This window comes from Coregonus clupeaformis, chromosome 21, assembly GCF_020615455.1.
Source record: "Coregonus clupeaformis isolate EN_2021a chromosome 21, ASM2061545v1, whole genome shotgun sequence".
NCBI classification, from domain to species: Eukaryota; Metazoa; Chordata; class Actinopteri; order Salmoniformes; family Salmonidae; genus Coregonus; species Coregonus clupeaformis.
Window position 1 is genome coordinate 32,836,551 of NC_059212.1, and position 15,733 is coordinate 32,852,283.

Sequence of the window (15,733 nt, forward strand, 5' to 3'; positions counted from 1 at the left end):
ATGTTTTATCATTTTTTACAAACAAAAAAAATCCATTCATAAGTTTTAACTTTTGAGAACTTGAGAGCTTCTTGTCTCATATGAATTCTAATGTAGCGAAAGGCCATTCCATTCCAACCATTATGACTTCAGAACGTTGGTAGGTCCGCGATAGCAACGAAAGTCAACAACTCAGACAACTCAAAATGAGCCGCTATGACCAGTAACCTGTAAACTACTCCTACTCTCATAGATCGACAGCCAAATTTACAATTAGCAAATTCAAGGTAAGTTTTCATATATCTCGATTATTATATTTTGCTACAGAGCCATGATCAGTTGAATGAATCTGCCTCATGGGCGATCCATTGTTAGTCTGGGTACCACAGTACCAGTCTGTTTAGCTAGCTATCATCCACTCCTTGCCAATCCGTGTCATATGCTAAACTTTGTCATGATATGACCCGGAGTACAAGGAGTGGAAAGTTAGCTAAACAAACTGGTACCTAGGCGAATCCGTTGCTGCTGGGTAATTATTATAACATGAATGCGATGTTGCATTTACTTTGCGTTTCTTCTTGTTACAGTCCGCCACACACGGTCATGTCTAAACACGTGAAACCCCTCATCCCAAACGGCCTGATGGCCATTCTGGCAGGCTTCAGTCGAGCATACCTAAGGAAGAGGCCAACTGACTTTGGGCTATTTGCCATGTACTACTGTATGGAACTGCGGAAATACAGAGATGGTATATTAGCTCACCATGGTCCCACAGAGACAAAAATATTGATTCTGTAGTGTACAGTGCATTTTATCATGTGTTAAGAGTTCTGCAGAAATACATCTGATTAAGATTTCATTTTATTTTGTCATGCAGAAATACCAGCCTATTCACCAAACATGCTAGTGAAAGAATTTCATAAACATAGAGGTAAGTCCAGTGATGATGCACCCTGTATTTCTATAGTCGTTGATGCATACAAAACACATACTTTTGCACTCACATCCCTCACAAAAAATGTATCTTCCCCCTGAAGCCGAGAGACTCTGTGGCAATGCCTATGAAGAGGAACTGCTGAAGTATGGATACAAAGTGACCTCCAAGGAGGATGTGACTTTTAATGCCCTGGAGATCACCTCTCAGGACCTACAAATACTAGGCAGTAGGGAGAGACGGATCAACAGACAGTACTCAACCACCACTAGCCCATGTGGAGAACAAGTGAACAATATTACAGCTCCATCAGCCATGGAGCAGCAGGTGAACCAAACCCTGGGGGCTGCAGCTATGGAGCTAGGGGCACTGGTTGGCAACATTGACCCCACAACATCAACAAGCCCTGTTCAACCAACCAACAATAATGCCAACAACACCCAACACGTGGTACAGGCATCCTCCCAGGCAGTAGCAGGTCTGGAATCCACTGAGAACAAGACTGGTGAAGGTATGTGTCCTCTCAGATTCTGAGGCCCAACTATGTATGGTAAAATAAAATCTGCTTTGCACTAGTAATCTAATGTGTTCCTCTCCCTCCCACTGTTTTCCCCACAGTTGCTCCACAAGTCAAACCTGGCTCAGCAGAGATATTGGCCAGCAGCAGCGAGGCCAGTATTTCTGGACATGCCTGTGCTCCCCAGCATTACACACCCATCAGCCAGGAGGGGGTGTGTGCTTGTGCCCCCATGCCCACAGAGATACCCTGCTACCCCAGATTTCCTCAGAATTACCCGCCATACCCTCCACCACCACCCTACCTCCCAGGCCTTCATCATTATTTGGACCTCATGTCTGGCCAATATGTCCAGCCGTCCTGCAGATGCCAGCTATATGGCAGAGTGGTATATCGTCCCCCCAGTCAGCCAGTGCTGCCCCAGTGTCACCATGCCGCTCCACTGCCATTGCCCCAGTGCACTCACCAGCACCTCAGCCCTTCTGCCAGCTGCATTCAAGTGACTCCAACCATGGGGCCCTCCTGCCCCTATGGAGAACAGAGCCCTTTCTCACGGTACATCCCTGTGCCTGTCCTCACCAATCACTTTGGCTCCCTTTACTACAGACCCAGGATTGCCACAGGTGTGCCTGGCTGCAGGAGCGAGTGCCTACCCACATCCAGACGGCTCAGCTGCACTTCCTGCAACGTGAGTGACAGCTCTAGCTGTGGGCCAGAGCCCGCGGCCCAGGCCTCCTGTCATGGAGGATATCGAGGACAGTGTGGGGGTGATGCCAACCATGGACCAGTCCCTGCCGGTGCACTAAGGTCCCTGTATGCCCCTGTGCCGTGCCCCATTGGACTGCAGAGAAGGGATGCCCCGGCACAGCGACCATGCAGCGCCCCAACTAGGAGGGTTGTTCCACTAACCACGCAGAACCAGAATAGCCCTTTCCCATCCGAATAAGGAACAGGTATGGAACCAGTTCTTCTGTGAATGGATAGCTGCAAATTATTTGATTTAATTTAATCTGATTAATTAAGAAAACATGACTACAGTATATTTGGTGCATATTCATTAGAGGATAAGTCTTCAGTTTGATTACATTTTGCCTTGAAGCTTTTGTTAATTGGTAGTATAATTAAACTAGTAGAACGTTTTCGTCTTGGACACAGATAATATTATTAATCAGTTAGTATAGAATAAACATTTCTCAGGTGGCTAAATTGCTGTTATTTTTCTCTTTACAGAATGCCCAGACATGAACTGAACACAAAGCCCTGCAACTTTATCATCGATTTTTATAATCAATAAAGTAGTTTGCAGATTCGTTTTTAAGTCTCATTATTGTAGAACGGAAAATAAAAGATTGTTGAGTGTTTTATGCTAAAATAGTGCCAGTGAGAACGACTGTGCTTTATTATGCGTAAACGTAGGCATTTTTTGTTTGTTTTGCTGCTGCTGATATGTCGTGGCATTTTGAATATTTCATTTTGCAGAAATTGATTATAATGTTGTTGAAATCTAGGCTGCACAAAATACGCAAATTTTGCATTCCTTTTCAATTTGGCCAATACATTCTTATGAGGTTACTACCATTGTGACGTCACGCAGCCGCGGAGTTTTAGATCATGGATTTGAATCAATCAGTCCTCGATGTGGCTCAAGAGGAGTTACACCTGTCTGCAATGGTATGTTTTTACTAATCTAAATTATCTGAATCAATTTCGAATAATCTGACTTGATATCTAGCTACCTGTGTAGGCTAGATAATAGGCATAACCAAATCAATTGGCTGCAGCCATTTGATTGTACAGCCAGCGTACAGTAGGCTGAGCAGGATATCATGTCTGATTATCAGGTAAACAACCACTGCAGCTAAACCATCAACGACATTTTTCCAGATGGCTTCCAGGAGCACGCCTCACTTCAAGCCCCCGTTGACGATCATCATCCCATACGGGCTGAAGAGTTGGCTAGAATGTCTTTGCAGAGCCATATTTATTGAGGGACCAAGGCAGATACCGGAATTTATTGCTGACTATTGCGTTGAGCTGCTGGAATTCAGAGAACGTGAGTGGTGTGGACTGATGTAGATGCAGTCATAAACAGTGTTTGCGAAACACCTAAAAGTAGTCTATGTTTACAAACACACGAATTATTTGAAGTAGTTTAACCCTTTTTTAGTAGACCCTAATAACATTCAAAGCTAGAATCCTTAGTTGCTACATCCATTTTGGGACTTATAAATTAATGATATATAGGCCTACCCATTGATTCTTGAAGAATATAAATGCCTCATGAGCTTAGTTCAACTGTTGTACCCCATCAGAACCCAAAATATAAGCTTGTTTTACTCATTTTACATTTTAGTCATTTAGCAGACGCTCTTATCCAGAGCGACTTACAGTTAGTGAGTGCATACATTTTCATACTGCCCCCCCGTGGGAAACGAACCCACAACCCTGGCGTTGCAAGCGCCATGCTCTACCAACTGAGCTACAGGGAAACTCCAATGTTTGTAAACAGTGTAAATGTAAACAAACACTGTATAGCCTCAAAACATGGTTAAAACGATCATTTTAATATCATGGATGGTCAAACCTTGCATCCATAGCTCTGTCTATGAATTTTTGAGAGTGGTTACATTTTTCCAGGTCCATCCTTCAGCCTTTTACCAAAACAGAGGCGGGGTATACACTTTGTTATTGTTTCAACGGCGGATTCTAGCTACATTTTGAATTCATGTAGGCTAAGCATTTTAAAGGCTATCTCTTTAAAGTGGAACAGGCAATTAACTGTATTTTATTTTGCTTCAGGTAATCCTTTGATGGATACCAAGGATGTTACACATCTGTACCAGGAGATGCGGGGTAAGGAATATTCAGTCAATCATACTGCTAAAGATAACATTGCGCACTATCACTGCACATTCACTGCATTTAACAATTTCATTAAAACACAATGTTTAAAATCAACCCGCCATTTAAAATGCTTTAAAATAAATACAGTTGAATGTTTCACACACATGGCTCACAATTTCCGGAATTATTATTCTTTCAATAGAGGCAAATTACGTCAAAGACTGGCTAGTATGCCCAGTGCCACAAGCTGCCATAGACTGCTGCCTGGCTGAGGAGACCCTGTCAGTCAGCCAGAGGACCAATCCAAGGTCAGCCAAGGAGTTCAAGGTCCCCTCCAGCGAGCCCATGGGTGGGCCAGATAAGCAGGCTCAGTCTCTGAGCAGTCCCCCTGGAGAAACCCACCATAGAACCCACCCTGGAGATGGACCTCAGTCCAGCCCAGCCCACCTTGGAGGTCAACCCAGCCCAGCTGTGGAAGAGGAGGCCCAGGCCCGGCCAGGCTCTGCGGTGCAGTCAGTCGTGTTCCAGAGAGCTCCATCATTGGACAGTCTACTGGAGGCCAACCACTCTCAAGTCTTGATCAGCACTGCCAGTGCTCCAACTGATGACATCATCATCATCCACTCTGAGAACCTTCAGGAGGCAACTGTCTTCCGAAGCGACAGTCGTCCATATTCAGGTGTATCTCCCCGAGGTAGTTTGACCAAGATTCCTTCAGTTGGTGAGGTGGATAAGATTGGGGTGAATGACACAACAGAGGTGACGTCTGAAGATGTGGTGGTGTTCCACCAAGTGCCCTCAGTGGAGAACCTGCCTCGCACGCCGTCTGCCTTGAGTAATACCTCTCTAGCAGCTGAGGAAACAGTGGATCAGGTGATATCATTGAGCAGCAGAGAATTCTTACTGGAGAATGTGGTGCCTGGCTCGCCGTCCATTGAGAAGGTGGCTTCAGCTGCAGCTTTGCAGCAGGCAGACACTGATCAGATAAGATCTGCCTTTGGACTCACAGAGAAAGTATCTTCCTCAGAGATAGTGGGAGTCGGCACAGCACGGAGAGTGTCCTCAGTCAGGATACCCAGTAGAGAGGAGAGTGCGGGGAGAACAGCAGAGACACTAAATAGATACACATCTCCACAGATATCTCTTCTGTCAGGTATAATATTCATCTATACTCAAAAATGTATATGTATGGACAAGATATGACAAGATGCACAGTAATGTTTCAATTCTTTGCAATTGCATCCTGTCTATCCTCACAGCTCATTCTGATGAATATCTGAAGGCTACATACAAGTCATCCACCTCCAGCCTTGCCAGGGTTTCCTCTGCACCTTGTGGTGAGAGAGAGGCAGCAGCAACTATTTCACCTAAATCCAGTCTGGCCAGGGTTTCCTCTGTCTCTACTGGTGAGAGAGCAGCAGAACCAGCCTCTAAAGAAGTCTTCTCTAATGTGGAGGAGACTTACACATTACCATCAACAGAGGACCTACTGGTGTCTTCAACTGCTTCAGTTAGTAGAATCTCACCAGTAGCGTCTGCAATATATTCCAAAAGTGGTTTATCAGGAAGAGCTTTCTCTGATCCAGAACTAGTTGATGCAGCACACAGAGTGTCCTCAGTCAGGATACCCAGTAGAAAGGAGAGTGTGTGCAGAACAGCAGAGACACCAGAGAGACGCACATCTCCCAGAGTATCTCCACAAGCATCTTTTGTGTCAGGTAATGTCTCTATATCACAGTTCTAAAGAGGAAAATAGTCAACAAAATCATTATAGCTTTTCTGTATCCTCTGTTGAGTTGAAAAGTAATGTCTGTGTTTTATAGGCTCTCCAGTGATGTTTGAAGAAGAGGACTGGTGTGTAATCACCACTCACTCTGCTACAGTGAAGAAAGCAGTCAAATTGGCCCACTCAGAAAACATCTCTCCTCTTACTTCACCCAGCATAGACCTGGCCTGGGAGGAGCTTCTGCAGACATCAGCATCCATCGTGGATAAAGTAGCCCTCAAGGCTTTCGAGATTGTGAACCAGAAATTACAATGCTCAGGGATGGAGATATCTGAAATGGCCTCATCCAACCCTGTGGTTGTTTCTCAGTCTCTAAACACTCTCTTTTATAAGGATCTCTCTCACTCGCCTTCAGCTGTGGAGGAATTCTCTACTGCCTCAGCAAGATGCTCAGAAGGTGACATCACTGAAAGAGCTCCCTCTGAAACAGCAGGGGAGGGAGAAGCAATCTCTGTTAGGGAGATTACACCAGCAGTGTCTGCAAGGTATTATGCCAGTAATGTATCAGAAAGAGTTCCCTTTGAAACAGCAGTTTTGGGAGCAGCAGTATCATCAATGAAGGAGCTATCAGAGTCACCAACTGCATTTGCCTTTGTGGGTGAGGTTTCACCAGCAGTGTCTGCCAATGATGTATCAGAAAGAGCTCCCTCTGAAACAGCAGTAGTGGGAGCAGAGGCACCAGAGAGACACACATCTCCAAAAGTATCTGCACAAACATCATTTGTGTCAGGTATGAGTCACTTCTTATCTAAAGGTGTACTTACTGTGTACAGTACAAGCCCATGATACTTTATGATAATGATATAAATGGAACAGTCCCCTACTTTATTTATGTTTGTTTTATTGTGTCTCTCTCCACAGCTTATTCTGATGGATTGCTGAATGCTACAAAGTTGTCACCTCAATCCAGCCTGGCCAGGATTCCCTCTGGATATATCAGTGAAGGTGTGTCACCAGCAGTGTCTGCAAGATGTCCTGCTAGTGACTTACCAGAAAGAGCTTCCTCTGAAACAGCAGTAATGGAGTCAGCGCCCAGAGTGATCCACTCTGCACCATCAATGGATGAGCTACTGGTTTTACCAACTGCTTCTGTTGATGGGATTTCACCAGCAGTGTCTGCAAGATCTTCAAGAGGTAGTTTGTCAAAAAGAGCTCCCTCAGAAAAAGCAGTGGAGGGGGTAAGATATTCGGAAAGTGGTTTATCAGGAAGAGCTTTCTCTGAAACAGAACTAGTTGATGCGGCACAGAGCGTGTCCTTAGTCAGGATACCCAGTAGAGAGGAGAGTGTGGAGAGAACAGCAGAGACACCAGAGAGACACACATCTCCCAGAGTTTCTGCACAGACGTTTTCAGTGTCAGGTACAGTAGTCATCCAACTCTGTGATATACTACTAATAAGGTCCATGTCACTAATTCGGGTAAAATGTTTAAGAAAATGTCAGGGTAGCATCACAACATACTCAAAAAAATAATCGGAATTTCCTCAACTCATGCTGACGTTACTCCAACAGCTACAGGCTTGTCATCTAATTCCAGTTTGGCCAGAGCTCCCTCTGTGTCTCTGAGTGATGGTCCAGCTGAGTCAGTCTCTTTGGAAGTAATCTTTAATATGGAGGAGACTTATACAACACCATCTATGGGGGAGATTGTGCCTCCAACTGCTGCTGGGGATGGCATTTCTGCCTCTATTGGTGAAAGAGCAGCAGAATCAGCTTCTAGAGGAGTGTCGTATATGGATGAGACGAATAAACCACCATCAATGGCAGAACTACCAGGGTCTCCAGCTGCTGTTGGAGGCATTTCACCAGCAGTGTCTGCTAGATGTTCACAAAGTGACATGGCAGAAAAAGCTCCCTCTGAAACAGCAGTAGGCAGACACACATCTTCCAGAGTACCTCCTAAAGTTTCTCCACAAACATCCTTGAGCTCAGGTACAGTTTTCAAATATCTTGAATGAAATATAAGGTTGTTATGTTAGTAGTCGGGGTGAAATTAATTGTAAAACACCACAGCATACTCATATATTGTAATCTGGTCTGTCTTTCCACAACCCATGTTGATGTTACTCCAACAGCTACAGGCTTGGCATCTATGAGTTTGGCCAGGGTTCCCTCTGTGTCTCTCAGTGTTGGTGCAAAAGAACCAGCTCAGATAGACAAAACACTGTCAATGGAGGAGCTACTGGCGTCTCCATTGTATTCTCAGTGGGCAATGTCACCAGCCTGTTCTGAAAGAGTGTCCTCAGTCAGGATACCCAGTAGAGAGGAGGGTGTGGGGAGAACAGCAGAGACACCAGGGAGACACACATCTCCCAGAGTATCTCCAAGAACTTCTCCAATAGTTTCTCTACAAACCTCTCTTGTATCAGGTACAATTGTCATCCATACGCTAAAGAATGCTCTAATAATAAGCTACTAATACAGATTTATTTAGGTAAAAAGGAGCAACACTTGTAAGGTAAAATGTATACACTACATGCCTGATTTTGTATCTGCATCCACAGCTCATGTTGGTGAATCTCTTTCTGGTACAGACATTTCTCAACAATCCAGTCTCCCTAGGATTCCCTCTGCACCATCAATGGACAGACACACATCTCCCAGAGTTTCTCAAAAAGTTTCTCCACAGTCTTTAAGAAGTAGTTTGTCAGAAAGACCTCCATCTGAAACAGCCATAAGGTATTCTGAAAGCGTTTTATTAGGAAGAGCTCTCTCTAAAACAGAAGTAGTCGATGCAGCACCGCGAGTGTCCTCAGTCAGGATACCCAGTAGAGAGGAGAGTGTGGGGAGAACAGCAGAGACACCAGAGAGACACACATCTCCCAGAATTTCTCCTAGAATGTCTCCCAGAATTTCTCCCAGAGTTTCTCCACAATCCAGTCTGGCCAGGATTCCATCTGCACCATCAATGGAGGAGCCACTGGTGACTCCATCTGCTGCTGTTGGTAGAGTTTCAACAGCCAGGAGTGGAGTTTCTCTAGGAATGTCTCTCGGAATTTCTGCAGCCAATGTGGTTGGGCCAGTGTGTTTCAAAGATGTGTCACAGATTATGCCGACTACAATACCAGGTAAATATTCCCTTAGAATACAGGAATTCAGCTTTAATAATTGAATAGATTTTACATTGTGCCAATTTCTTGTTTTATTGTGTTAAATACATTTTTATATATTCATTTTCTTTCAATATACAGTTGAAGTCGGAAGTTTACATACACCTTAGCCAAATACATTTAAAATCAGTTTTTCACAATTCCTGACATTTAATCCTAGTAAAAATTCCCTGTCTTAGGTCAGTTAGGATCACTACTTTATTTTAAGAATGTGAAATGTCAGAATAATAGTAGAGAGAATGATTTATTTCAGCTTTTATTTCTTTCATCACATTCCCAGTGGGTCAGAAGTGTACATACACTCAATTAGTATTTGGTAGCATTGCCTTTAAATTGTTTAACTTGGGTCAAACGTTTCTGGTAGCCTTCCACAAGCTTCCCACAATAAGTTGGGTGAATTTTGGCCCATTCCTCCTGACAGAGCTGGTGTAACTGAGTCAGGTTTGTAGGCATCCTTGCTCGCACACGCTTTTTCAGTTCTGCCCACAAATGTTCTATAGGATTGAGGTCAGGGCTTTGTGATGGCCACTCCAATACCTTGACTTTGTTGTCCTTAAGCCATTTTGCCACAACTTTGGAAGTATGCTTGGGGTCATTGTCCATTTGGAAGACCCATTTGCGACCAAGCTTTAACTTCCTGACTGATGTCTTGAGATGTTGCTTCAATATATCCACATAATTTTCCTTCCTCATGATGCCATCTATTTTGTGAAGTGCACCAGTCCCTCCTGCAGCAAAGCACCCCCACAGCATGATGCTGCCACCCCCGTGCTTCACGGTTGGGATGGTGTTCGTCGGCTTGCAAGCAGCCCCCCTTTTCCTCCAAACATAACGATAGTCATTATGGCCAAACAGTTCTATTTTTGTTCATCAGACCAGAGGACATTTCTCCAAAAAGTACGATCTTTGTCCCCATGTGCAGTTGCAAACCGTAGTCTGGCTTTTTTATGGCAATTTTGGAGCAGTGGCTTCTTCCTTGCTGAGCGGCCTTTCAGGTAATGTCGATATAGGACTCGTTTACTGTGGATATAGATACTTTTGTACCTGTTTCCTCCAGCATCTTCACAAGGTCCTTTGCTGTTGTTCTGGGATTGATTTGCACTTTTCGCACCAAAGTACGTTCATCTCTAGGAGAGAGAAGGCGTCTCCTTCCTAAGCGGTATGTTGGCTGCATGGTCCCATGGTGTTTTTACTGGCGTACTATTGTTTGTACAGATGAACGTGGTACCGTCAGGCGTTTGGAAATTGCTCCCAAGGATGAACCAGACTTGTGGAGGTCTACAATTATTTTTCTGTGGACTTGACTGATTTCTTTTGATTTTCCCATGATGTCAAGCAAAGAGGCACTGAGTTTGAAGGTAGGCCTTGAAATACATCCACAGGTACACCTCCAATTGACTCAAATGATGTCAATTAGCCTATCAGAAGCTTCTAAAGCCATGACATCATTTTCTGGAATTTTCCAAGCTGTTTAAAGGCACAGTCAACTTAGTGTATGTAAACTTCTCACCCACTGGAATTCTGATACAGTGAATTATAAGTGAAATAATCTGTCTGTAAACAATTGTTGGAAAAATGACTTGTGTCATGCACAAAGTAGATGTCCTAACCGACTTGCCAAAACTATAGTTTGTTAACAAGAAATTTGTGGAGTGGTTGAAAAACGAGTTTTAATGACTCCAACCTAAGTGTATGTAAACTTCCGACTTCAACTGTATGTTTGAAAATGGAAAGTTTCAACTTTGATGTTGCATTATATTGTCATTTTAGAGAATCAGGGTTCGGCCTCCTCAGTCAGGATACCCAGTAGAGGAGAGGGTGTGGGGAGAACAGCAGAGACACCAGAGAGACACACATCTCCCAGAGTATCACCAAGAGCTTCTCCAAGAGCTACTCCACAAACCTCTCTTGTATCGGGTACAATTGTCATCCATATTCTGAGGAATGCTCTACTAATAAGCTACTAATAAGACATTTTGAGGAAAATAATGGTAAAACTTGTAAGGTACCATTTTTACAGTATGTGCCTAATTTTGTATCTGCATCCACAGCTCATGTTGGTGAATCTCTGTCTGGTACAGACATTTCTCCACAATCCAGTCTGCCTAGGATTCACTCTGCACCATCAATGGACAGACACACATTTCCCAGAGTTTCTCAAAGAGTTTCTTCACAATCCAGTCTGGCAAGGATTCCCTCTGCACCATCAATGGAGGAGCTACTGGTGTCTGCATCTGATTATTTTGGTAGTGTTTCACCAGCAGTTTCAAGAAGATCTTCAGAAAGAGCTCCTTCTGAAACAGTCATACGATATTTTAAAAGTGATTTATCAGGAAGAGCTTTCTCTGATCCAGAACTAGTTGATGCAGCTCACAGAGTGTCCTCAGTCAGGATACCAAGTAGACAGGAGAGTGTGGGGAGAACAGCAGAGACACCAGAGAGACACACATCTCCCAGAGTATCACCAAGAGCTTCTCCAAGAGCTACTCCACAAACCTCTCTTGTATCGGGTACAATTGTCATCCATATTCTGAGGAATGCTCTACTAATAAGCTACTAATAAAACATTTTGAGGAAAATAATGGTAAAACTTGTAAGGTACCATTTTTACAGTATGTGCCTAATTTTGTATCTGCATCCACAGCTCATGTTGGTGAATCTCTGTCTGGTACAGACATTTCTCCACAATCCAGTCTGCCTAGGATTCACTCTGCACCATCAATGGACAGACACACATTTCCCAGAGTTTCTCAAAGAGTTTCTTCACAATCCAGTCTGGCAATGATTCCCTCTGCACCATCAATGGAGGAGCTACTGGTGTCTGCATCTGATTATTTTGGTAGTGTTTCACCAGCAGTTTCAAGAAGATCTTCAGAAAGAGCTCCTTCTGAAACAGTCATACGATATTTTAAAAGTGATTTATCAGGAAGAGCTTTCTCTGATCCAGAACTAGTTGATGCAGCTCACAGAGTGTCCTCAGTCAGGATACCAAGTAGACAGGAGAGTGTGGGGAGAACAGCAGAGACACCAGAGAGACACACATCTCCCAGAGTATCACCAAGAGCTTCTCCAAGAGCTACTCCACAAACCTCTTTTGTATCGGGTACAATTGTCATCCATATTCTGAGGAATGCTCTACTAATAAGCTACTAATAAGACATTTTGAGGAAAATAATGGTAAAACTTGTAAGGTACCATTTTTACAGTATGTGCCTAATTTTGTATCTGCATCCACAGCTCATGTTGGTGAATCTCTGTCTGGTACAGACATTTCTCCACAATCCAGTCTGCCTAGGATTCACTCTGCACCATCAATGGACAGACACACATTTCCCAGAGTTTCTCAAAGAGTTTCTTCACAATCCAGTCTGGCAAGGATTCCCTCTGCACCATCAATGGAGGAGCTACTGGTGTCTGCATCTGATTATTTTGGTAGTGTTTCACCAGCAGTTTCAAGAAGATCTTCAGAAAGAGCTCCTTCTGAAACAGTCATACGATATTTTAAAAGTGATTTATCAGGAAGAGCTTTCTCTGATCCAGAACTAGTTGATGCAGCTCACAGAGTGTCCTCAGTCAGGATACCAAGTAGACAGGAGAGTGTGGGGAGAACAGCAGAGACACCAGAGAGGCACACATCTCCCAGAGTTTCTCCTATAACTTCTGCAAGAGTTTCTCCAAGATTCTCTCCACAAACATGTCTTCCATCAGGTACAATTTGTAGAATTATCTACAAATAAGCTATTAATTGTTTGGTTGAAATGTTCACAGTATGTGACTTAGTTCAAATGTATGCATGCATGACTGTAAGTCTCTTTGGATAAAAGCGTCTGCTAAATTACATATTTATTTATTTGTATATTCATCCACAGCTCAAGTTGGTGAATCTCTGCCTGGTACAGACATTGCACCACAATTCAGTCTGCCCGGGATTCCATCTGTAGCATCAATGGAGGAGCTACTGGTGTCTCTAACTGCTTCTGTTGGTAGAATTTCACCTGCAGTTTCAAGAAGATCTTCAAGAAGTAGTTTGTTAGAAAGTGCTTCCTCTGGAAAAGCAACAATTGAAGCAGTACACAGAGAAGAGAGTGTGGAGAGAACAGCAGACGCAACAGAGAGTCACACAACTCCACGAGTGTCTTTCAGAGCTCCTTTGGCAACATCTAGGACAAGAGTCCTTTCTGATGTGGCAGTTTTGTACAGACCATCCATTGCTGAAGGACTTTGTCTTGAGGTCTTGGACATGGAGTCTGACCAGGTGAAAACATCAGTGAGTGACATCACTGCACAAGCTTCCTCTCACACTGCAGCAATGGAAACAGCTCATGATACGGTCAGGATACCCAGTAGAAAGGAGAGTGCAAGGAGAACAGCTGAAACGCAAACATATTTTGCATCAGGTAAGTATCAAGATTAATACATTACTGAAATATTATCAACGAAAACCAACTATTTTCTAAAGATTTATCTTCCTAATCTCATAGGATTATTGAACAACAGTACACAAGTTTCAGGAACTTCAATCCGCCTTCATGAAGAGGTGACTGCCCACCCTACAGAAGTGCAGCAGGGGACCCTGCGACATGGAATCTCTCTTGGACTTTCTCGAGCCAATGTGGTTGGGCCTCAAAACACACGGTCACAGAGTGTGCAGACTGGACCAGGTACATTTCCCCTCAGAATACAAGAATTCAACTTTAATAATTGTTCAATCATATTTTTTTAATATGTGTGTTTTGAAGACATTTAGGGATTTTCCCCTCCAATGCCTTCAGAAAGTATTCAAACCCTTGACTTTTTCCACATTTTGTTGTGTTACAGCTTGAATTTAAAATAGATTAAATTCAGATTTTTTTGTCACTGGCCTACACACAATACCCCATAATGTCAAAGTGGAATTATGGTTTTACACATTTTTACAAATCAATTAAAAATGAAAAGCTAATATGTCTTGAGTCAATAAGTATTCAACCCCTTTGTTATGTCAAGCCTAAATAAGTTCAGGAGTAATAATGTGCTTAACAAGTCAAATTCAACCCAACACATCACTGAGTACCACTCTTCATATTTTCAAGCATGGTGGTGGCTGCATCATGTTATGGGTATGCTTGTCATCGGCAAGGACTAGGGAGTTTTTTTTTAGGATAAAAAGAAACAGAATAGAGCTAAGCGCAGGCAAAATCCTAGAGGAAAACCTGGTTCAGTCTTCTTTCCAACAGACACTGGGAGACAAATGTACCTTTCAGCAGGACTATTACCTAAAGCACAAGGCCAAATATACACAGGAGTTGCTTACCAAGATGACATTGAATGTTCCTGAGTGTCCTAGTTACAGTTTTGACTTAAATCGGCTTGAAAATCTATGGCAAGACTTGAAAATGGCTGTCTAGCAATGATCAACAACCAACTTGACACAGAACTGGAAGAATATTTAAAATAATGTGCAAATATTGTACAATCCAGGCGTGCAAAGCTCTCAAGATTCAACTGTAATTGCTGCCAAAAGTGATTATAACATGTATTGACTCAGGGTTGTAAATACTTACGTAAATGAGATATTTCTGTTTTTGATTTTCAATAAATTTGCAAAAATGTCTAAAAACATGTTTTCACTTTGTCATTATGGGGTATTGTGTGTAGATGGGTGATTTTAAAAAAATTGAATCCATTTTGAATTCAGGCTGTAACACAACAACATTTGGAATAAGTCAAGGGGTATGAATACTTTCTGAATGCATTGTATGTGTGGAATTTTACATTTTCAACTTTTATGTTGCATTCTATTGTCATTTTAGATTATCATGGCCCGCCCTCGCATAGCATTCCTATTGGAGCAGGACGTGTCACTCCTGATGCGCAGCCTGCCCTCGAGAATTTCACCAATCAGGTCTGGACACTATACCACTTGGCCAATGAGACCGAGGAGGGCACACTATCCACTAACGCTATCTCCCAGCCTCCGTTCAATGGCAGTGCTTTCATTTGCAACTTTGGGTCTGGACATGTGTTACTGGCAGAGAGGTCCCCCTCCCCTCAGCAGTCTGACCCCCAGTCCTGGTGTGGCCGACCCAGACAACAACCCCAGCCACCACCATTCCCAATGTGCCCAAGAAGGGCCTTCACACCCAGGTCACAGACCTCAATCCTCCGCCCTCCACCCCAGCCTCCGACCATCCTCAACCAGGAGATCAGCATCCCCAACTACTTCCTGTTCCTCGATGGCAACCAGGTGTCCCTGGGCCAGAGTGCTCGTAGTGTTCCGACCGCAATGTTTTCCAGGTCGAGATCTGCTGTGGTCAGGGCGGACGACCCCCCGGGGTACCTGTCCTTCTCCGTTCCAATGGAGATGGTGAGCGGAGGTTCCGGTCGGGACGGCCAGGCCCAGTTCCTGCAGGTCATCAGTGATGAAGGAAACACTGTTTACACCCCCGCTCTCATACGCATCGTCACCTCCGAACCCACAGAGGAAGAGGACCAGGAGGGAGCCGGGAGGTGGCCAACTAGTGCCCCATTTAATTGGTAGGGGACTGTTGTCTACTGAGTATCAATAAACATGTGTGCATATCA

At 43.7% G+C, this 15,733-nt stretch overlaps 2 protein-coding genes across 3 annotated transcripts; both read left to right on the forward strand.

Annotated features, from left to right (window-relative positions):
• Nucleotides 1-149: 149 nt before the first annotated feature.
• On the forward strand, nt 150-2,743 carry LOC121534643. Its single transcript, XM_041841222.2, has 6 exons — nt 150-266; nt 567-727; nt 857-910; nt 1,017-1,424; nt 1,532-2,383; nt 2,661-2,743. Exons 2-5 carry the CDS (start codon nt 583-585, stop codon nt 2,374-2,376), a joined length of 1,452 nt encoding a protein of 483 aa, XP_041697156.2. The 5' UTR covers nt 150-266; nt 567-582; the 3' UTR covers nt 2,377-2,383; nt 2,661-2,743.
• Nucleotides 2,744-3,027: 284 nt separating this feature from the next.
• Nucleotides 3,028-15,713, forward strand: LOC121535297 (mucin-12). Of its 2 annotated transcripts, none has more exons than XM_045205876.1 (17): nt 3,028-3,101; nt 3,315-3,483; nt 4,230-4,283; nt 4,477-5,427; nt 5,534-5,992; nt 6,098-6,790; nt 6,922-7,419; nt 7,572-7,991; nt 8,135-8,428; nt 8,564-9,127; nt 10,940-11,086; nt 11,221-11,679; nt 11,814-12,272; nt 12,407-12,877; nt 13,039-13,566; nt 13,651-13,830; nt 14,962-15,713. In XM_045205876.1, the coding sequence occupies exons 1-17, from the start codon at nt 3,042-3,044 to the stop codon at nt 15,687-15,689; spliced, it is 7,134 nt and encodes a 2,377-aa protein (XP_045061811.1). In that variant the 5' UTR covers nt 3,028-3,041; the 3' UTR covers nt 15,690-15,713. The 2 variants fall into 2 exon arrangements, with proteins under 2 accessions (XP_045061811.1, XP_045061812.1); XM_045205877.1 differs by having other exon boundaries at nt 8,594-9,127.
• The last annotated feature ends 20 nt before the right edge of the window (nt 15,714-15,733 follow it).